This window comes from Aplysia californica, unplaced genomic scaffold (genome assembly GCF_000002075.1).
Source record: "Aplysia californica isolate F4 #8 unplaced genomic scaffold, AplCal3.0 scaffold01204, whole genome shotgun sequence".
Classification (NCBI taxonomy): Eukaryota; Metazoa; Mollusca; class Gastropoda; order Aplysiida; family Aplysiidae; genus Aplysia; species Aplysia californica.
In genome coordinates this window covers 30,870-54,153 of record NW_004798474.1, presented here as the reverse complement: position 1 = coordinate 54,153, position 23,284 = coordinate 30,870, and the positions used below count along the sequence as shown (strand labels likewise).

Here is a 23,284-nt window from a genome sequence, read left to right as displayed (position 1 = left end):
GTTTGTTTTTTTGTTTTATTAAATGATCTTAGAAACTGATGTTTTCAGCTTTGAAGGAGCAGAGAATTGTTATTTATTTTTATCCCCTTATAATTAAATCTTTATCTCTCTCTATGATGAGATCCGATTGTTCTGCAGAATTATTTTGACAAATTGCATTTTACTTAAATGTGTCAGAGAGTAGAAAGCTTTGTGTAACTGTTACATGCACACACTCTCCCTTTAAAGTTTACCTGCTGTGTGGAATGTATTGTGTGTGTAGTTACCGGGTACACCTGATTGACCAATCATCACTTTCCTCTCAGTGTTTCCAGACAGTAGGCCTACTGGACACTGATGACATTATTGCGTTGTTAACTAAGTGAATATGGTGAAAAGAATATATCCTGCCCATTTGTTTTGTGCCAATAATATGACAAACATCACAATCCAATCCCTCGAATAAATTTCTCATGAATATATTAATAAATTTGTACTTCAACTTTCTCTGTGTGGTGGCTCTAATTACAAAATATTTTTTCCTCTAGCACAATGCGCCCCCATTGATACAATTCTGGTCTTATGTAGGGCACACATGCTGCTGTGATCCTGTCTGTCTGTCTTAAGGCTTAGTGGGACAGTGAATCATCCCAGCTTCAAATGGGGGAATACTTGATGACCTGTCTTCCCCCTTGAGCCTCTCTCCACTGTACCACAGACAAGTCTTTTAGCTCTTCCCGTGCACACCTGGGGGAACGGCAGGACTGAGGTTTTGTGCTCTTTAGACTAAATGGAGGCCTCTTTAATTTAATACCCTGATGGTGCCAAAGGGGTATCCCAAAACAGAAAGTACCAGTCAGCCAGGGGTAATGTAAAAGGCAACTGTTTGTCTTTGAACTTGATCCCTCTAACCAATATCTCTAAAGGGGGTATAATAAGTGCATCGAAAAGATGAGGACGATAGATGTTTCATAGCATGGGTCTCAACTCAGAATTTTAAAAAAGGAGGAACTTTCCGCGTGATCGCGACAGAAGCCCATTTTCGCGAGACACCCACTATTATTACACTGTTTAACCCTAGAATGTTGAAATAAAAACCATCAATTTATCAAAGCAAGGTTATTTCATACCAGTTTGAGGGTTTGGAAAATAATTTCAAGTAATAGTCACTTACCAAATATTTACAATCTTGATTATGTACAGAAAGTTGTGGCGCCCTGTGGTCTTTTGTGACTTATTTATATTTTCCCTTCATCATATTCGCCTGCATATATAAACTATATAAAAATTAATCTTGTTTTTGAGCCTGAGAAAAGGCCTAGAACTAGAACCAGAATATCGACTGTCATGAACCAGTCTGGGTGTCATGATTTATATATATATATATACAGGGTCGGGAAATCGGGAAAAAGTCGGGAATTTTGAGATGGGTCGGGAGGTCGGGAAAAAGTCGGGAATTTTGTGATGGGTCGGTAAGTCGGGAAAGTATAGGGCCTGTGTAATGTGCAGCTATCTAGACTGTATGGGTGATGAATCTTAAAGAGGAAACGTAACTGAAACATCCGCTGTGACGGAAGTATGTGTGACACCGAGGCTCGATCGCGAAGAATCAAGATCTGCTTTCGTTACCGCCCAGAAATTTCCCGGTAATAGTCTGATAGATAACGCAACATTTGTAACATGCAGGTTGTGCATTATGAACGCTGTGTCGCCTTGAAAATAAATCAATATTAAAAATTGCCCTCTGCTGTCGCTTGTGGATAAAAAAAAAAAGAAAAAGAAGTTATACAAGCGTCTGGACAGGTTCGCCCTCGTGACCGGTCAATGAACCTGTGAGTACCGGCGGTCTGAGCGCTGTGAAGTATAGGACTCCTTTATAATAAGATACACTCGTGGAAGGGGATTTTTTTTTTTTGGGGGGGGGAGCTGAAGGCAACGCTAGAGGACAAAAACTGAACTTGGAAAGCAAATTTTTAGCATTTTGATTACTACTTTAGAGCTCTCTGCAAAGCGCGCGTTGGTGCAGGCCTTGAGTGGAATCAGGATCCGTCATGCCTTGTTATTGAACTAAAGTGTTCGCGTTTCATTGGATGGGGTGATTGTAATTTATATCTATATTTTATTAGCTTTCTGTTCAAGATTGGCAGATTTTCAGTGTCACTGCATCTTGCGCGCCCCCCCCCCCCCCCAACCCCAATTCTTACACCTCTCACACTGAATAGGTGTACTTGAGCCATTCTAGTTATTACTCTACTTTGAGTTGCAGCAATGGTTTTCGTCTTCACGTTTATTATATGAATCGTGACAACCAGACTGGTTATTGACAGTCGATTTTCTAGTTCTAGGTCTTTTTTCAGGCTCAAAACAGGATTCATTTGTTAAAATATAGGGCCTATAGTTTGTTATGTTGGCTAATATGATGATGGGAAAATATAAATAAGTAAGAACAGACTGAAATACCAAAGTCTCTCAAGATCCCAGTGCCACACTGACATGTTGACTGGACATAATGTACCTACATGTGTGTGTGTGTGTGTATTCACAAACATACATGTATTATATTAGATATAAATGGAGCACACGCTTTCATTGTTATGTAATGTGTTCCTGGAAAATTGAGAAGCTGGTTTGGCAGTCACCCAGTATTATAGTCATCTATTGTTTGAAGACTATACTACAAAATGTACATTTGCATTCATTTATAGACATTTTGACTTTTTATCTTTGATAGATTGGCTTTTTTGGGGATCATTCTTGACGCGCAGCGGCCTGATTTTTCGCTCGAATTGGGGCCTTGAAAATTTTTTCCAGGATTTGGTGGGGACCCTGTATATATATATATATATATATAAAATAAACGTGAAAGTCAAAAATAAATGCACGAACTCAAAGTAGAGTAATAACTTGAACAGCTCAAGTAGACTTATTCAGTGTGACAGGTGTAAGAACTGTGGGAGGGCAAGATGCGGTGACACTGAAAATCTGCAAATCAGTGAATCTTGAACAGAAAGCTAAAATATATAATTTACTGTCACCCATCCAATGAAACCCGAACACTTAGGCCCCTGTCCTAAGTTCATTACCACGCTTACAAGGTATGACGGATCCCGATTATACACAAGGCATGCACCAACGTGGACTTTACTTTGCAGAGAGCTGTAGTAGTAATAACAATTCTAAATATATACAAAATTTGCTTCCAATTTCTTTTTTTTTTGTTTGTCCTCTGGTGTTGCGTCCAGCCCTCCCCCCCCCCCCCCCCCATCCCTGAGTGTACCTTTTTAAAAAAATCAATTATCTTCCCCCATTCTGGAGTCCTGTACTTCACAGCGCTCAAAGCGCGCGCAGGTTCACTGACCGGTCACTCACATGACGAGCCCGACAAGAGGCGTGTATAACTTTCTTTTCTTTCTTTTTTTTGCCCCCACAAGTGACGGCACAGACTGTGGTGAAGAATATTATTTTCATGGTGACACCACCTTTGTATTGTAATGCAGAACCAGCATGTTATAAATGTTGCGTTATCAGACATTAACTGACAAATTTCTGAGATCTTGATTTTCCGGTCGAGCCTTGGTGTCACATATAATTCCGCTTGCGGCAATAGTCGCCTGTTCGCGTGAAACACTCTCAGACCGGGAAAATCACAATCGCGACCGGAAAAAATGAACTTAAAGACGTTATCAGAGTTGGCTTTCAAATAATATTCGAGATCTTTTATGCATTTTCCCGGGTCTCTGCGATTTTTTTCAAATTCCCGGGGCCTGGAAGTCACCCTGCTCCCAGCAACTCTCTTTCTGATTGGCCCGCTGTCGCAGTAGCGGAGTTTACGGAGGAAATGGCAGTAGCGGAAATCCGCTAAATAGCAGAATATTGAGACCCATGCGTAGGAAAGAAGCAAACCACACCAGAGCAATCACAACCACCTGCATGTACAAGAGGGTAACACAAAAAGGAGGAGAGATAAGGACGACAGATGTTCCATAGAAAAGAAAGAGCAAACCACACCAAAGCACCCACCAACCACATGTAAAAAGACCTCAGATTTAAATGAAGATTTCATTCATCATACAAACGACACAAACCTGAAACCAAAACACTATTTTTTTGTAACAAACATTTTTTTACTTTGATGATCCGTTCACGAAAACTTAAAACAAATCCCAGAAAAACAAACAAGAAGCAAGCAAATTGCCTTGCTACAGTCTTCGGCATGACGCATCGTATACCAACTTGCTAAAACTTTGAAACTTCTGCACTGTGACCTTGAGGAGAACTCTTCAATTTGGGGGGGGGGGGGGGGGGGGCAGGCAGGTGCTAGCAAGTCCAGGTTATGAGGATCTTTGTTGTACTAGAGTCAAAACAGTCAGTGTCTCCTCTTTTGTCTGACTGAGCATCTCAGAACAAGATCTGTCTTCTTCACTCTGAGGCTAGGGGGGGACTCTGTGTGAGGTTCTGTCCATAGATGATCCTCCTGTGCAGAGTATGCGACACTTTGACCTCTGACGATCTATGAACTATAATCTATGACCTTGGAATCACACTTGGGGACTTCATCCATCTTGACTATATTCTATTAAATGATCTTTTCTTTGTACATTCATTCATTCACTTTCACTCTTTTGATGGTCTAGAAACCTGACTTCAGTGTCACACTAAGCACACAGAATCTAAGAACCCCTACAATCATTTTTCCTTGTAGAGAAGCATTCATTCTCATGACATTAGTCAAAATGACCTATGACCAGTGGGTCGTATCCACTGTTATTTTCATCCACATGCCAACCTGTGAATCCAGACTTAAGCATCACTGAGACTACTTTATCCTCCTTTCAGAGCCTTGGACTCTCTTTCACTTATAGTAGGGCGACCTACGACCTTGGGTTATACTTGGCACAGACTCAGACAGTGTTTCTGCCACTCTCTCTTCCTCTTACATTTAGAGGAATTTCTCATTGTTTCCCCGTCCTTCCCTCTACATTGCTTCCCCTTCCAGCTTCCTCCTCCTCAGCTGTGCAAGCCTCTGCATCCATCTGTCCATCTTCTCGTCTGGGTCACAATACAACTGGAAAACAAAAGAAAAAAGAAAAGAGTAAATAAATGACAAATCATGTAATTTCTCTCCTAGATAATGTGAGATAATAACACGAAGGGCACACGGGAAAACCAGCGATGTCAGGTCATGTGGGGAGCCGCATTATCTTCTGTGATATAGAAGGGCCCAGAGAACATTGCAGAGAGAAAATTACTTCAATTAGAAAAACATTGGCGCCAGCATTGTAGTGCTTAGATGCCATTGCAAGCAGAGAACATAAGTTCAATTCCTGTATGTTTATATTATAATTGAGTATCTACGTCTGTCCGCTCCGAAGTTGTATTCCTCTCAGTCCAGGTAGGCTGTGACAGGCATGGTGGAAACAGCCAGTCTACCCAACAGAAAAAAAGAAAGTACTAAGGAAAAACTTACACTTGGATGCATAATTGAGTCAGGATCCATGTCGATGGGCCGTGTGTCTGGGTCTGGTTTGAGAGTAAAGCCAGTGACCGCCAGTGAACCAAAAATAGCATCGTCATGGCTGAGTCGCAGCTCTGAGGGTTCCTCCTGAAAGAAACAAGAAATGGTCTCTATTAGTTTTCTGTAGTGAAAGAACACGACATAAAGTTTCCATTTTTAACACTAGGACACAGGAACATTAAAAAACGGTTGGAAATTTCTTGGGGGGGGGGGGGGGGGGTGTAGGCGGAAATCTCATACATATTTGTTGGGTGATTTGATAACTTTTTATAGTATGATCAAAACCACCGTGGTGGTATGACAATCGATAGATGAATTACAAGGACACCATACGATGGGAAACTCGGTTATATAACAGAAATATTATGAAATGCAAACAATACAAAAAATTCTTAACCCTTTTCGCCATGGTTGACCTTCAGCAGTGTGCTTGCCTCGAGGTGTGGCGGTAGAAAATATGTCGTAAATTGACACACTAATGTCAGACACATGAATCATTGTGTAATTTTGCCTACATGTTTACCTTCTTAGACGATTCATTTAAATACTAGGTGTCTAGATCTATGTCTTTCGCATGTGCTTAATCGCTTATACCCAGAGAAAAACTAAACATATAGTTGATGTAGTTCAACTTTCAACCAATACAAAGACTATCAAAGAGTTACACAGTTGTATCATTATGTGGCAGAATTTTTTTCTGCTCCTCAACCAACTTCATTTTCTCGTAGTTTTGTTTCAATATTTCAGAAATTTAAAATTCTTCGGCCAAGAACAAAGGAAATTTATTTTCTGATAATGTCATAAGCGAAATCTTAGGTTTTTTTTTTTAAAACATGGAAATGTGGATGATAAGATCTAGTTTTGCATAGCAACACCCGCATCTATTCACGTGGACCAGCCATGGCCAGTGTACAGGCCCCACATATTTTATACTAAGAAAATAGGCTTGGTGAAAGGAGTTACACCCCTCCTCACTCCTCCACCACATAATTTAACTTTGGGCTGTCAGGAGGGAGACGGTAATTATACAGGGTCATCATTGTAACGTTATTTAAATTTCACATCCAACTCCGATAGGACCAGCAAAATAGGTGGAGAGCTTGGAAAACTTCCCAAACAACAAACCAGGGTCATCTTCACCATAGACCAGCATGACATCAACTGAGCTTTAAAAAAAAAAGAAAAAAAAGTAAAAAGAAAGAAATCCCAATTCCTAAATTCAGGGACAAAAATCCATGCTTCGACTTAGATGAAAAAAAAACCCAACACAAAAAAAAACCTAGCAATTAAATACAAGCAAAGGTCACAATTTGTCAGCCTCAGCCTTACCTTGACCTTAGATCGAGACGAAGTGAAGGAGGATACAACAAAGCTGTCCGACTCAATAGCTGCAACTGAGCCGGCAAAGTCCTGGTGCTCAAGGACAGCCAGGGAGGAGGTACCCATGGAAGAGGTACCCAGGGAAGAGTTGGAATTCGCATCCTCTTTCATGTTCTTCATTCGCAGTTGTTCGTCCGCAGCAGCTGAAAGTACATGCAGACAAGTTTAATTTCTCTACTGGCACAATTCAAGATCAGCCAAAAGGGGATGGGATGCTTATAATATTATAATCTGCCTGTTAATGAAGGTACTCCAAAAATCCAAATCCACGAGCACATTTGTTTAAATTTAGGTAGTGTAATGCAGGTTCAAAATTCAGTGGTATCATGGCATTTTGTTGAGCCAGGGTTATAAATTCAGGTTTCCATTCAGAATTTGAACAAGACCTCTTTGATTAAATTTTTTTTTTTACCTTTTTCAAAATCCAATTATTCTGAGCCTGTTTATGAAAATTGGCCAGTTTCTGTAGGAGATGTTGAGCTTTCCAGAGCAGAAAATACACCCAAAAATATGTATCAAAACAAAGAAAACTTAATTGATAAGTTTACAATGACTCAGGCTACATATTTCAAGCGTCACCGCTTGAACCATTAGTCATCGTACTACTTACTATTCTGAGTTGCAAAAGTTCTGTCACACCCATTATGTGTGCGTGCCTAAAGAAAGGTACCAAAAGTCCACACAGACCATTTTGAGCTACAGGCTCATAATGACAAAAAAATCACTTTTGACCAAAATGTGTTTCCATATAAAAAAGATAGCTCTACCCTTTTTTAACAATGAGTTAAAAAAGGAAAAGAGTTTTCATTGATTTGACTTCAAAATATTTTATTTTGAAAATTTTTTAGACTAGGGTATTTTTAAAAGAGAAAATGAAGAAAACTGCTTTTAGAAGGTATTAAAATCTATTCTTGAAGCATGTTTTCTCTTCCCCACTATGTTTAACCACTGAATTCAAATCATGATAGTGATGTCAACTGAATGCCAAATTGGAAATGAATTTTCCATGAATAAATCGATTAGAAATAATAGAATCATATTTTTTTCCCAAGTTTTTATGTATCTAAACTTAGCTAATTTTCTCAAAATTAGATCTTTATTTTACCCTACCTCACAAAATGTGCAATATCTCAAAACCATTTGAGATATCTTCAAAATTAAAAACACCCACTGTGTTCTGCATTGAGTTTCTTATAAGGTACAACCCTTAACTCAAAATCAGACTCTAGGTACCTTTCTTTAGGCACACACACATTGCGATAATTTTCGGTACAGCGTAAGTATTGCAGCAAAAATGAAAAGTATGATTTGTGTGCTTTATGTGCAAGAGCAGACGAACAAAAGCCTAAACCTGAAGTAGTACGTGGGCAAAGTGTTGGTATTGATTTCTCTCATTCTACGTTGAAATCAACGCTTCCTACACACAAAATTTGCTTTGAATCACGCAGACAATGTGTAAACACACCTTACACACTATATAAAATTCCTTACTTTTTAAAGGCTGGCTCGTTTTTTCACCCGTTTCCAAAATAATAAAATTGATAAATGCAGAAAATAAAGGCACTGTGTGCATGATAAATTCTTTAATTGCGCTGTCTGCTGTTGCAAGACACGCAAATGTTTGCAGAAAGACCATCTAACGCTTGAACAAATGTTTTAACACCACTAGGTCCAAGACAAGCCTTGGCATGGCCTACCAAGGGCGACAACTCAACGTCAGAATTGGGTTATTGTCAACACCCATGCTCGAAACCCGTTCCAACTAAATGCAGAGACTGCCAGGTACTTCGGACGGTCTTAAAACACCGATATTAGACATTTATATGATCGTGGATTACATGATTATCGCCCTTTATGTAGATCCATTCTAATTTGGTTTTCAAATATTCAAGAACGTTTATGTATTTTCCCGGGTCTTTCACGGGGTAATATACAGATTTCTTCAAATTCCTGTTGCATTCCGGGTCTCGGCGATTTTTTTCAAATTGTTGGGTAATTCTCCGGGTTCCCGGGGCCTGGCAGTCATTCTGTCATAAATCCAACCACCCCCAAGTGGCCCGAATTGGTGGCTGAAATGTGATGGTATAGGGTGGAATCTTTGCTCTTTACTCTTTATCATACACATTTGATTACTTTTCAAAGCAACCTCAAAGGACGACGGTATTGTGTCGAAATTTGTCGTCACGTTGACTGCCCTACATGGCACAGATAATGGAATATGCTAACAAGACAACGCCTGACCACAAATGGACGCGATCAGTGAAGACTCTTTCCAAACTCATCAAATCATTGTCCTGGACTAGCCTGCAAGATCAACAAGCCTTAACCCAACAGATCATCTGTAAGATGACCTTGACTGGATGATTAGAAACAAGCCGCACTCCCTATAAACTCGCCAGGAACTGAAGGCTGCACGCTGCACTTCACAAGGAATGGCAGGGGATTCCTCAGACAACCAAAAGGTCATTATTTCAGTCAATGAACAGACGTTTTATATCAGTAATTCAAGCTGGAAGAGGCCACACGCACTACTGAGCAAACTTTGATTTGGATTTTGCAAGGGTCAGTGTGAATAAAATTATCTTCCTTGAATAAGGAAAGACATTTGTCAATGCTTTTCATGTCATGTTGGCAAAAAATGAGTAAAGATCATGAGTATCACATTTCTCTTGGCTATGTTGAACAGTAAATGAGCTATTGTACTTTTAAGGTGGGTGTGACAGAACTTTTGCAGCATGGCATAGATCTAGTACCAGATCTGGTATTAGTACTAGCCTACTGCTGTCAACAGGTGATCTACCCCTTTCTCTCATCCCAAACTACCATCACTACAATTATTTTGCACTTCAATATCTGAATCTGAGTTCATTGAATCATATGGACGAGCCATTTTCAATTCATATTGCCATGAGCATATGGTCGACTTGGGCCGTCCGACGTTCAAGACAAAACCCAGAAATAGAACAAAGGGAACCCCTGTTCCAAGAATAGGCAGAACTTCAAGGGAAACTGCTATGAATGGTCAAAGGGATACATACAAGTTACTCTAGTAACTGGGCTATGCCGTTGCCGCATATGTGTCCGCAATTAGTAGAAATAAAGAGGAAAATATGTGCCTGACAGGGCGGCAATGGCGGTGAATACTTATTATTTTCTGAGTGCAGACCTTTTTGAGATCGTGATTTTTCCATAGCATTGAAATACTCATATCAATCTCTGTTTTCTTGATTGCATCAAAACAAAACTATTTTACTATTTACCTATGACACAAGGGGAAAACCCATCATTATGATTGGAATGTTTTTGCAAAACATAGACTCAGCTTTTATCAAAACTTTGGACTTATTATAGTGAGCTAAGAAAAATATCGTGGATAGAGTAGTTACAATTTCATCAATGTTTTTAATTAGAAGGGCAATAAAAAAGAATGTAAAGGATACGAACCAGCTGCCTTCAGCGCAAGTCGCATTCTCTGTTCAGCTTGCTCTGCTGGTGTCTGGAGAAAAAAAAAAGCAGTCGAATAAAAAATACAAGGCAAAAGCTACTAAACAATGAAGCACCTGACCGCTACACCACACACGCCCATGTGCTTATTGCTCCTATACTGTATACCATTTCAAATACAACTTGAAGAAAAAAATAAAACTTTGTGGTACTGCCACAGCAGACAAAAACTTATTCTATCTTTCACAAATTGAAGATCTCTCAGAACAATTTTTGCTCCTACTCAAAATATACAAGATTCCATCAAACCTGCCAAGACAGTCACCAGTACAAATGGCCTCTTTCCATCCCCCCTCCCTCCCCTGTTTTTACTATATAATGGCCCAGCATAAACTGATAACATATTCAGCACAACCATGGCCACTATACTTTATCAACCAACAACCCCCTTAAAACATATGTCTAAAATGGCCATTATCAACTGATGTGCCACCAAGAATTATAAATCTTCCCGATCCATTCACCTGTTGTTATTTTTAATCCTTCTCTAATGAATGAACAGATCATGTTATGTAGGTCCCTATCACCATTTACCCAAGTTGACCAGGCCGGCCCCCCATTACGCTTGCTTCCTAAAAGATTTAAATTTAGACAATGGGGGCATAAATAATTTATGATAAAAAATATATCTTGTCTTACCAAAAGCTCCGTGGGTGCAGTGCCCTCCTGTTCAGATAGAGACAGTCTGAGGAAGAGAAAGAGTCAGCATGTAGTTGACATGGTGTCAGTTCAATGTCCTGCAAAAGGTCAACATTTCTACAGTGGGCTATTTGCTCCAGGTGTCAGAGTAAAATAGAAAGAAGACACATGTACAAAAAGGAATGGATTTACATGTCGATTCATGAACGGAAGAAAGAAAGAAAGAGAGGAAGAAAAAAAAGAAAGAAATACAGTGGGGAGGAAAGTCTAAAATAACCCCAATCAAATATTGATGACTGTGACTCAGTGTGACTTGCGAGATATTTCAAAAGGTAGGCCTACAAAGAAACAAAGGAGAGATACGGGGAAAAGGAGATGCCTTAAAGTAATTAGATCGTGAGATATATTTGACAAAACACGAATGGGAATGAATTATTTCAAAAGAAAGAAAGAAAGAAAGAAAAACAAAGAAAGAAAGGAAGGGAAGGATGATATATATATACTCTTAATGCAGAAGAAGAAGAAGAAGAAGAAGAAGAAGAAGAAGAAGAAGAAGAAGAAGAAGAAGAAGAAGAAGAAGAAGAAGAAGAAGAAGAAGAAGACTAACCCCTTTAGGGCCACATTAGACGGGCTGGCTGTGGAGTGACTGGTGTCGCGGCGTCTGTCAGGGGAAGACCTAATGCAATAGGATTTTGAAAAATGAATTAAAACTACTTAGAAACAGCTATTCTGACACAATCTATGCCAATTCTTACAACATGCTCGAACAAAATAGCCAAAATAATACACAAATTATGAAACCATCCTTGAAAGCAAAAGTTTATCAACCGCTGAAATATTCAAAATTTAGGAAATAAAACAAGATAGATTCTATATACTAATTTAAAAGCTTATTCCAAATTTGGAGGTTAGCCTTTTAGCCAATCAGAAATCACTTTAGGAAGCCCCAAATATTTAGTTGGAAGGCATAAGCAGCAGTTTACTATAGTATATGGTCCTATGAGATCGGCCCTGCCAGTTTCATGGCAGGAAATGGGCCGATTTAGATCGGCCCTTGCCAGAGTTAGGGTTAAACTTAAAGGCTTGCTAAGCAAGTGATAAAAAATTCTGATAAAACCCTAAAAGACAAAGTGCCATCTAGACTATCAGCAGTCATGTACCTTATAGTAATATGCATTTATTAGTAATGTGCCTTTTTGCCTATAGAATGATATTGCACAAAACTCCGGTTCATGCTTGGGCTGACACACTGAGAAATGAATGGGAGAGTGGTTGGCGGTTGCTCTGGTGTGATTTGCTCCTTCTTTGCTGTAAAAAAACTATTGTCCTGATCTCTCTTCCTCTTTTGTGTTTGTTACTCTCTTGTAACATCTCCAATCTTCGGCACTTATACAGTTTATGACCTTATAGCGTAGCAAGTGCCTAAAAACTCTTACTAAAACTAAAGAAATGAAAGGAACATTTCACTTTCTCCACACCTCGCTACAAGTGGCTAAATGGGTCCTTGGCGAACACAAGTTTAATCTTGTCTTGAATTTCATCTTGAGTCACATATGTGAGGCATCGTGGTGAAATCAGGTGCTCGTCAAAATTATGAAATTGAAGAAACTGGCATTTTTCTGCCTGTTTGGCAATTTTTATTGAATTTCTGTTTTTCGGCTTGACACCATTATCGTCCAATTAAGAACACATTTCTGGTTCGATTTTACCAACAAACGCTGATTAAAGGAATTAAAAGTAAATTTTCAGTTTCCACGGACCATTCAAGCTATGGAAATAACCAAACTTTGGCGGCCATTTTCTCGCTAATTCTGCCTTTGAAACCAGGTGGCCCCACCTTCTTCAATCTTAAATATCTTGATTTCTATTCAAGATAGAAGAGCACTTTTTTCACCAATAGCAAGATATAACTGAACAAGTCTTAAGATGATACCAATAACTCCACATGCCGAAAAATTGACAAGCGCCTGATTCTACCAAGCTGCGACACACATATCATACATTTATTTCAAATTTTGCAGCAAAGTGGGAGTGTGAACTGAAGTAGATTGGTAACTACGATCAGATTAATATTAGAAACAGTGGTTGTATTACAAATGATAAAAAGCCAAAATTTTCAATAGCATTAAATCCAGGAAGAGCATACCCATGACTTGAACAGATCAGGTTACACTGCTAGTCTCACCTTCTCGAACCGGTTCTTCCGGCAGACCTTGACCTCGACCGCCTGTCCCTTGAGTATGACCTTGAGTGCCTTCCTCTGGACCGAGACCGCCTAGACTTTGAATGGGCTGGGGAAATCTGACGTCTTCCGGAGGGACTTCTAAGGAAAGAAAATGAAAGAAAAGCAACCTGTTATATTGCCCTCGTGAGGAAAAAAGGTACGTACGTGGTGTTTGCCTATCAGCAAGCCCCTTGAGAAGCAAGTCTTTGTTGCTGTTTGGCAGAGGTTGCTGTTGACTGAATTTTCAAAATAGGGAAGGAAAGAAGGGGAGGGGGTGGGGGTGGGGGGGTGGGGGAGGGAGTAATCTGCACCAACAGGCACACACATCATTCTGGAATGGAAGGGGGCTCTCATGGTCTTGAGGTACGGCGTTCACCTCTCATTCAATTATTTCAAAAGATGTATTGGATGTGGTGGTGTAATTCACAAAACAAAACAAAACTGTCAGCTGTTTAGACACACCAAAGGTCGAGGCCCTCCCTGTCACAAAAGTCTACGAGGCGTATCGCAGCCAATTCACTCTTATCTTTAGGGCTTCTATTTCTATATATAACGAAAAAATATGACATCTATTTTTCACCTTGACCTTCGCCGACTCCTTCGACTTGGGGATCTCGAATGAGACCTCGCTCTACTTGAGGCATATCTGTCAGTACTGCGAGACCTGGCCGCCAGACAAGAGAGAAAGACTCAATAAATAACAAAGGCATTTGAACATGTCCCTAACTTCAGCTGGGAAAGGATTCTGTTATGTACATACATACATCTTCTTACAGACAAAAAGTACACTGTAACCATGCACCTTTGATGTAATGGTTATGCCAGAAATGACAGCAGTCTGTAGTATAACGGTGAGGCTCTTTACCTTGCTTGCAGTTTTTGTATTAAAAAGTTAAGACGTAAATGCAGACCCCACGTGGAGAAGATATATTTAAAATCAAGCACAGTCAAACCTGTCCCACTGACCACTTCTCTCCAAAACAATCACCTGTCAAATGATCAACCCCACACCCATTTATATTTTTCTATATATAATGACACTGACAGAGAAGACAACCTGTTTAAGATGACCTCTTTTCTCTTCAACAAAAGGGCAGTCTGCATTTCAGTATTTCTGCAAGGCCTGGCTATCCCCAACAAGGACTGAAGCAGTCCATCTTATTTTTCTTAAGGGGAGACGTACACTCCCGGAAAAATTTTCTAAACGAATGACTTTTATTCAATTTCATGTAATTGTGCGAGAAGTTCATAGGTAAATAGGATGTACTAGGGGTGAATATGTTGAATTTTTCTAAAAAATGGGTCTCTGTGGCGGCCATCTTGGATTTTCAAACCAGTTTCTTAGTGCAGAAGAATTTCATAGTAAATATTGAATTATCAGCCTGAAATTTGGCACACAAGTACAAACCTGTTATGTAAGGGAAATAATTAGACCTACACGTGGTTCATTCCCTTAGCAGGACATTGGCTATTAAGTTGTTCCCCTTTATAGAAACACTTCCTTGTTGTTTATTATGTCACTTTCATATCATAATATGTCATGTTAGTACAGTGGAATCCTGTTATAACGAGAGGGAGAGGACTGGAGCAAAATGTCCGTTATAGCAGGATTCTCGCTATAAGGGATCCAGTAATAAATTCAAGGGAAACTGTAAAGTAGGCCTAATCTATGAGTTTGGTGTTCTGTTTATTTCCTTTAGCTATCTCCCCTGATGATGATTTTGTTTCAACACGACCTCTAGGTCTTACTTGATCAAAAATCGAATGAGGTTTCTTTCTCTAGCGCTAGATCTAGCGATGTTGACTGACAGCTCAGCGATGGGGATCAGAAAGAAAGGGCTCTAGGGTAACTCACCCGCTGTGTTTTCCCCCACCCCACCACACCCTGTTGTGCATTCCGTCAGCTTGTGCATGTCACACATTCACTCCATCCATCACATTGCTGTGACCTTTCCATCCTCGCATCGGAGAAGTGAGAGGCTTGGTAGGCGTAGATAATCTAAACTAGGCTTACGCTGGCCCATCATGCGATGCGTTCTGCTTGTCTGCGCATGCCACATCCTCCCTACTCAGTCGATCCGGTCTTCATTGTTGACACACATGGCCTCTCCCATTCTTTGTTTCGCTAGATCACCAACTAGTTTCTCAACTGGCGAGGTTTTACATTAGACCCATGCACTGCGCGCAGCAGCCAGCAATATTCCGCTATAACCGACTCGCGTGTTTGTCTGATAGCGCTATAGCAGTATTTTATTTACAAAGGGAAAGAAGAGAAAAAAACGGGGTTTTAGAATAGTGTCTTTATAACAGACTTCTCGTTTTTTCCGGACTCGTTATAAGTGGACTCCACCGTATTTCATATTCTTTGCCACCGTTTACCATTAGGCTGGTGTTGTATTATTTATTCTATGTGAGAATGACTGAGACGTGTGAGTGTCAATTATTAATGAAGGCATGTATTCTGTATCATGTAAATAATCTAACATGTGCAGATATTGTTCCTTTTACATATTGATCATGAATAAACTGCCTTGTTATGTTCGACCCAAGGCGAGACTCCTGTGTTCCTGATTGATGTTCAAGTTTGCTGATACAAGTTTCCTGATAAAACCTACAAGACTTAACAAAACCTATATGAACCAGGGATCCATGTAAGGATTTTGACCTATCTTTAAACTAAAAAAGTGAGCCTAAAGTCATTGGACCCCCTAGAGTCAGTTGACGAAATTTTGGGTCATATTACAAAAAAATTGAATATTTCCTCAAGTTTCCAATATTTCCCAATTCCCTTTCATAGATCCCCAGAATCGATCTTAAAGCACCTGTACACCAAATTGGAAGCTTCTAGCTTCTGTAGTTTTTGAAAACTCCTTGTACCCAGGAAGTCACATATGTCAAAAAGTAGATTTTGAGAAAAACAGAAAAAACAGGGATTTTTTAAAAGGATTTTTAGAGCAATTTGCACTTTTCATACGCCCTTTTAAGTCATTTAGGGTGTTTTTTTCAACAGTTTCTTCATTTTGACTCGATAGAACAGATGTCAAAGGATGTTTTTCTGCAAAAAACAAAAGTTGGATAGTTTGAAAAATTGTATCGGTACTACCTGGGATCGCCGACCCGGGTCTTCCCTTATGGTCTCAATATTATGTTGATAGTAGTGTAAAACATTTACAACCGTATCTGGGAACATCATCATCATCATCCGGTGCCTTGCCGACTGGCGTGGGCGATCATGGACCTCCACTTCCATCTGTCTTTCGATGCAGCAATGGTGTCTGTTGTTCTTGCTGCTCCCAGCCATGTTGTCATCTTGTCCAGTATCTTTTCCCTCTGTCTGCCTCTGCCTCTCTTTCCATCAAACTTTCCTGTTGTTACAATGTTCTCTAATGCTTCTTTCCGCATTGTGTGTCAGAAAAAAATTGCCTGTCATTTTCTTATATTCGTGATAAGTTGTTTTCTATAATTTGTTTCAACCAGGACTTCTTCATTTGTTTTTCTAGCTGTCCATGGGATACGTAGCATGCGTCTCATGAACCACAACTCTGTCGCTACAATTGCTCTTTCCAGCTGTTTAGTGATTGTCCACGCTTCGCACCCGTATAATAGGATTGGCTCGATGTAACTTTTCATTACTTTTTTCCTCATTTCCAGTGACAGATTGATGCTTGTTAGTATCTGTTTCATCTTGTGGAAGGTTACTTTTGCTTGGCAAATGTGGCTTTTAATTTCGGTGTGACATCTACCATCTGATGATATAATGGTCCCCAAATATTTAAAATGTTGTACTTGCTTGAGGGTGGTATCATTGATTTTGATATTGCATGTTGGGATTGGAGTATTTCTGCTTATCACCATCGTTTCGGTTTTCTTGATGTTTAGGCTTAAGCCCATGTTGTCACTCTCTTGTACGAAGACATTTAATAGATCCTGCAGGATCTGGGAACATACATTTCCACAATTTTCCATAAAGTACAGAATCTACCATTCAGTGCATAGTTACATCCCCTGTGACCTGAGACATAATAGATTCCTTGGCCAGATAGATATTTCAAGTATATTCATAGTCCTTCTAAAAAAAATTAAATGTGTCAAATGCGGTGGAATCAGGTACTCGTCCATTTTTGGTCATGTGAAGTTATTGTGGTATGATCTTAAAGATTGTTCATTTGTCTTTCTTTCGATAAAACAAATATCCAGTTATCTTGAAAACAAGTCAAGATATTTATGATTGAAGGAGGCAAGGGTCGCCTGGTTTCAGAGGTAAAATTAGTGGAAAAATGGCCGCCATAATTTAGTTATTTCCTTAGCTTGAGAGTTCATGGAAACAGAAAAGTTACACTTTTTGTACCTTTAATCAATGTTTCCAGTGCTATCCACACAGGAATGTGTTCTTTGATGGACATGAAAGCCAAAAAATAAAAATTCAATAAAAATTCCCAAACCTGCGGAAACATAACCAGTTTATTAAGTTTCATTATTTTGACGAGCGCCTGATTTCACCATGTTGCCTCACAAATATTAAAAAATTGGATACTGTTCTTATCTACTATATAAGACACACATATTCATACATAATTTGATATTTCACTCTCTTCAGTTTTTGTACAAACCTTGATCTCCGAGTACGCCCCTCTCCCGGTCGTCGCCTGTCAGTTGACCGACTGCGACTCCTAGACGACCTCTTGTGCTTCTTTCTAGACTTTTTGGTCTTTGAGCTGGAGTACCTAGACGATTCACTATCACTGCTTGACCTATGAACAGAGCAATACCATACAAAATTTTGATGAAGCATTTCACATCATCATAAGACTCGCAAATTTTAAATAATTTTCCGCAAAAGTTCGGGAAAATAATAATAAAATTTCGTTAATAACTGAAACCACACCTGCCATTAAACCCGATTTAATCGGGATTTATCTCAATTTTTTTGCCCAAATCTCAAGCATCCCGATTTCGATCACGTGCATCCTGATTTTTTGTTCCAGTCTGTTGCCCCGGATTTTCTCACCGTCTTCTTCTCTGTCGCAGGAACCACCTGTTGGAGCTTTTTGTCATTAGAAACTTGCAGCATTAGTTTCCTAAATATCGATGCCGGATTAAGTAGTTGGGTTTGATCTTTGCCAGCACTCGGAACCCTCTGATGATAGCTTAATAACTGTTGCAGTTGCGACATACAAATAATCGATAATATTCGTAGTTCTGTTGTTACTTTCAAAACAAGCCTCGTCCAAGGTCTAGTAACTGCGCGTTCACATCAAACACTCAGATGAGCGACAGCTGCTCCAACCCTTACACAACTAACTGCGCTGACTAAATTAACACTTGGCCAATGTCGTTGCATTGGTCTGAATGCATATATATATATGAGGGACAAGAGATTTGTTGGTACATTTGGTCGGTCGGCCGATGTCGTTAGCCTGGAACGACTGTCTGAATGTTAGGTGGAAATGAGCAGTTAGACGAGACCATCAGTAAAACTGTTTCAATTCAATCTCGTGTTCACATCACGTGACATGACTTTGTTAAGGTAGCGTCAATTGCCACTGAGTGATGCGGTGGCAATTGACAAAAATTGACTTTTTTCAATTGCCACCGGGTAAAGCGGTGTCAAGTCTGAAAACAATCTTTAGCATTATACATGAATGTGAGTCTAATGGGTCAATTTGTTCTCAACTAATTTCATTGGACGAGCATCTAGTCTAATGGGTCAATTTGTTCTCAACTAATTTCATTGGACGAGCATCTAGTCTAGAGCTTCAGTACCAACTTGGCGTGTTTTCAATGAGACGTAGGCCTAGATCTAGGCTTGCCTTAGCCTACACTTTGGTGTAGAACCAACACAGGCAATTCTAGAAGTAGGTCACAAACGCACACAAACTCAAGCAGAAATTCATGTTATATCGGGGAACATAAATTGGGGGACGGGGGTCAGGAAAAGACACACACAAACACACACACTGGGGGCTCTTTTGTGGCCTAGAGTCTTAGAGGTTAAGGTGTTGGCCTCTCATTCAAAAGGTCCCGAGTTCGAATCCAGGTAGCGACAGAAAAATTTTCTTCTCTAAAATTGTCTCCTTTCACCTCCTTTCCTGCTCTCTAGCAATGTTCTGTCGTCTGCTTTCGTCTCCTCTTTCTGCCCCCACCCCTTCACCTCCTTTGCCCCTTCCTCTACTCTGGGCTCCTGATTTTTTCTTTCTGCAGCCTTTCTACTGCTACTCCTTCGCTTCTTCTTACTGATGTCTTTCTGCCACACCCCTGATCTTCTGGTAGAAAAGATCTACACCTAGACTTCTCGGACAAGGGCGAAAAAATCTCGGAGGGCCTGTGTGCAAGTTGCACACGTTAAAGATCCCTTGGTGGTGTAAATTAGAGATGTGCTCAACAAATCCTGCATTGCATAAATGCTAGCCTCGAAACTAGATCAATGATTTAAATCTGTCTGTCTAGATCTAGATCTAGGCCATAGATCTAGAAGAACCTAGTTCTACCCTGAGCCAAGAGGGCGCTGAAACTTTCCGAAATCACGAAAGAGTTACCCTACCGGGTCTGTATACTTTGTGACTTTATTCCCGGTTACCGGGTCTGTATACACTCCCTTGAATTTGAATATATCCAGTCGACGATGCATAGAGTTTCATCCCGATATAGATATTAGATCTAGAATCTAGATCAGGCTAGGCGTGGCCGGAATTAAACGTGAAAAGGTAAACAATAGCAAAAATCTTACCTGGATCGAGAACGAGCTCTTCTTTTCTTCTTTTTCTTCGCCTTTCTGTAATCATCGTCACTATCGTCAGAGCGGTATTTGCCCATAATTTGAGCTCAAGCTCCGGGGAATAAGACTCCCCTCTTCAACTTGTGTAAAAGTAGCCCCTGCTCAGGAAGCCTTGGTTTTTTATTGAGATCGAGGTCTTACCAACACTGAGACTGTTTAATTCTAGTTTCGATTCCAAAACAAATGCGAACGAGCGTTTTGCATGCGACAGAAAGAGGGAACATTATCGGTTTTGTGTTCTTGCATTTATCGGTAATTTCCAGCTTTTTAATGCCTCTCATGCCGGTTTGGGTTGAAAGTTTTGATCGGTAGGCCTAATCATCAAGAAGCTTTGGTACACGCCACATTGTTACTAAAATCAGAAGACTACAATAAGGTTCAAGGTTTACAATTTATGCAATGCAGGATTTGTTGAGCACATCCCTAATTTACACCAAGAGCGTGTAATTAGGGTTGTTTTTGTTTTAGAAATGTTGCAAATACATGTACATGTAATTAGAAATGCACATTTGAAATCCTCCTGGCCAGGAAACTGGAAATCCTAAAAATCCGTGCTTGCCTTGTTTGTAAACAAAACTGAAATTCGAAGAAAAACGCTTCCGCGTTGATAAACAAGGACGTCATGGACTGGTTTTCTCTCCGTTTGGCAGAGTTTCGTGAAAGGAGAAGGCGCCGTGCCATTGATGAAAGAATACGACATGAAAAGAATTCCATGGACTCGGAGAATGTGACCAGACAGAATTTTATTCTACTGGGTATGGCATAATATTACATTTTAATGTTTAGGCCTACGTCCCCCCCCCCCCCCCCCTTTATTTTGGTAACTGGTCATTTCGTCACGGAAGAGTCTAGCCGTACTTATGACGGCTATGACGGCTAGCCGTACTTATTCTTAATATGATGGCTAGACTGACCATTAAAAAAAGGGTGACCTTATTTAGGCCACATATGGCCTAAATAAGCTAAATCCCCCTCCCTTACCTTATTTAGGCCACAGTCACTGTGACCTAAATAAGCTAAACCCCCCTCCCTTACCTTTTTTAGGCCAGCCTAAATAAGCTACCCCCCCCCCCCCTCCCTTACCTTATTTAGGCCACATCTTATTGTAGATTTCTTGAACTAACCATGGATTAGGAAGGTTGAGATTCTACTGATCTTTTTATTTAGTGCGGGGGATTATTTCAAAATAGAGGATGATACTAAATGTAAAGTGGACCAAGGGAAAGAGTTGTGTGTCTGTGTGTGTGCGTATGTTTGTGTGTGTGTGTGTGTGTGTGTGTGTGTGTGTGTGTGTGTGAGTGTGTGTATGTGTTTGTTTTGTGTGTGGTTGTGATGAGAGAGATATATATATAGAGAGAGAGTAAATGTAATAGTGTGTTTGTTTGTATGTGTGTGTGTGTGTGTGTGTGTGTGTGTGTGTGTAATGTGTGAATGTTATTGTGTGCATCATGCATGAGTGTCTATCTCAGTTGTACGGTCCAAATGTACATTATTTTGTTGAGAATTTTACATAGAACTCAACTACAAAACACCTTTATACAAAGTCATAGAAATATTCTTTTTGTGCTTATTGAGGTACAGTACAGGGTGATTTTACATGCAAGGATAATTGGACAAAATGGGCAATATCTTTATTGCTAATGGTCATATTTAGACAAATCCTATATCATTCTCTTTTTTTTTCTTTACTGCTCATGGTTAAGAGTAAGCCAACTAGATCAAGGTAGTAATTTCGGATTCTTAATATTATGGGCATTCTTAAAATTTTTAAACTTGTTTTTAGAGCTTTTCTCAAAGTAAAACGGATTCCATTAAAAAACCAGCAACAATGACCTTATCTTTCTTTTTCAAAGTATTGTGCTTACATTTGTGTGAAACTATATATTCTATGCTTTCAAGTACATGAAAAAAGCTAATAAAGTCAAGCAAAATGTTCTTCAGAGACATAGATCTAGTAGTAGGCCCACTGGAACATTTTATAAACCGTGAAAAGATGACCAGAAAATAACAAAATTATCTTATAATCTTCACTTGCACTTGCAATTTTTTTGACAAATTATAGTCTACCTCCTCATCTTTTTTTTTTTTTAAACATTTTTTTTTCACTATTAATGACAATTGGCATGTATTGTTTTCAGTTATTATCAAGGAAGTGGATATAGGCGGAACACGGGGTCTATCTAGCCAAAAGGATAGGTGGACCCCGGGGTCTACCTAACTAAATGCTAGGTTTTAGGATGTGAACCCCGGAGTCAGTGTAGTGAAATAAGCAGATCTAGGTTTAACTAAGGATCAGTGGACCCCGGGGTCAACATAGTGAAATAAGTAGATCTCAGTTTATTTTATATTGGGACTGGCGGAGCCTGTGGTCAACGTAGTGAAATTATAAGTAGATCTAAATCTAGGTTTAATTAAGGATTGGTGGACCCCGGGGTCAACATAGTGAAATCAGTAGATCTAGGTTTAATTAAGGATTGGTGGACCCTGGGGTCAACGTAGTGAAATAAGTACATGTAGATCTAGGTTTAATTTTAATTTTAAGGATTGGTGGATCCTGGAGTCAACGTAGTGAAATAGGTAGGTTTAAGGTGAACCCCAGGGTCTACCTAACGAAATACTAGTTAGGTTTTAGAATAGGTGGAACCTGCGGTCACCGTAGTAAAATAAGTAGGTTTAATCAAGGTGTGTCGGGGGTCCACCAATCCTTAATTAAACCTTCTTATTCCTCTACGGCTATGGTGACTCCGGGGTCCACTAATCCTTTTAAAACTAACCTTACTTATTTCACTACGCTGACCCCGGGGTCCACCAATCTTTAAAGAAAGCTACTTATTTCACTACGGTGACCCCGGGGTCTACCTGTTCTAAAACCTAGTATTTCGCAAGGTAGACCCCGGGGTTCACCAATGCTTACTTAAACAAAACCTTATTTCACTACGGTGACTCCGGGGTTCACATCCTAAAACCTAGTATTTCGCTCCGCAGACCCGGAGTCCACCTATCCTCTACAGGACTAAACTATTATCAATTTGCAATTTTCATTGATTAGCATATTTAAAAAAAATATTGAATCAGAGACTCGCTGTCTAAAAAGCCCACTGCTAATGCTATTCTTATCAAAGAAAATGGCACAATTTGATTTTGTCATGTTAAAAAAAAAGAGTTTTAAAAATATCCCGAAAATAACATAAAATGATTATATAGATCTCTCTCTCTCTCTCTCTCTCTCTCTCTCTCTCTCTCTCTCTCTCTCTCTCTCTCTCTCTCT

At 39.7% G+C, this 23,284-nt stretch overlaps 2 protein-coding genes across 3 annotated transcripts in view; one reads left to right on the top strand and one right to left on the bottom strand.

The window, feature by feature from the left end:
* Positions 1-4,079: 4,079 nt before the first annotated feature.
* Positions 4,080-20,218, bottom strand: LOC101853752 (serine/Arginine-related protein 53). 2 transcript variants are annotated; one of them, XM_005112180.3, is made up of 10 exons: positions 19,969-20,218; positions 17,852-17,992; positions 13,822-13,905; positions 13,203-13,340; positions 11,625-11,693; positions 11,018-11,063; positions 10,319-10,370; positions 6,824-7,017; positions 5,447-5,581; positions 4,080-5,044 (listed from the first exon to the last, which is right to left on the bottom strand). In XM_005112180.3, exons 1-10 carry the CDS (start codon positions 20,052-20,054, stop codon positions 4,955-4,957), a joined length of 1,035 nt encoding a protein of 344 aa, XP_005112237.1. In that variant the 5' UTR covers positions 20,055-20,218; the 3' UTR covers positions 4,080-4,954. The 2 variants fall into 2 exon arrangements, with proteins under 2 accessions (XP_005112237.1, XP_005112238.1); XM_005112181.3 differs by lacking the exon at positions 11,625-11,693 and having other exon boundaries at positions 19,969-20,091.
* A 19-nt stretch (positions 20,219-20,237) lies between these two features.
* Positions 20,238-23,284, top strand: part of LOC101854133 (guanine nucleotide-binding protein subunit alpha-11) — a 20,190-nt gene continuing 17,143 nt past the window's right edge. Inside the window, exon 1 of the mRNA XM_005112182.3 lies at positions 20,238-20,771. Within this exon, the coding sequence (XP_005112239.1) occupies positions 20,639-20,771 (133 nt within the window). The 5' untranslated portion in view covers positions 20,238-20,638. The remainder of the gene's footprint in view (positions 20,772-23,284) is intronic.

What these genes read in the sequence shown, in the direction of transcription:
- LOC101853752 (XM_005112180.3), bottom strand. Translation starts at nt 20,054, where the DNA reads ATGGGCAAATACCGCTCTGACGATAGTGACGATGATTACAGAAAGGCG. An exon ending in CTGCACCCACGGAGCTTTTG is followed by an intron (nt 10,371 to 11,017) that starts GTAAGACAAGAT and finishes TTTTTTCTCCAG; the next exon opens with ACACCAGCAGAGCAAGCTGA. An exon ending in ACTTGCGCTGAAGGCAGCTG is followed by an intron (nt 7,018 to 10,318) that starts GTTCGTATCCTT and finishes ATGTACTTTCAG; the next exon opens with CTGCTGCGGACGAACAACTG.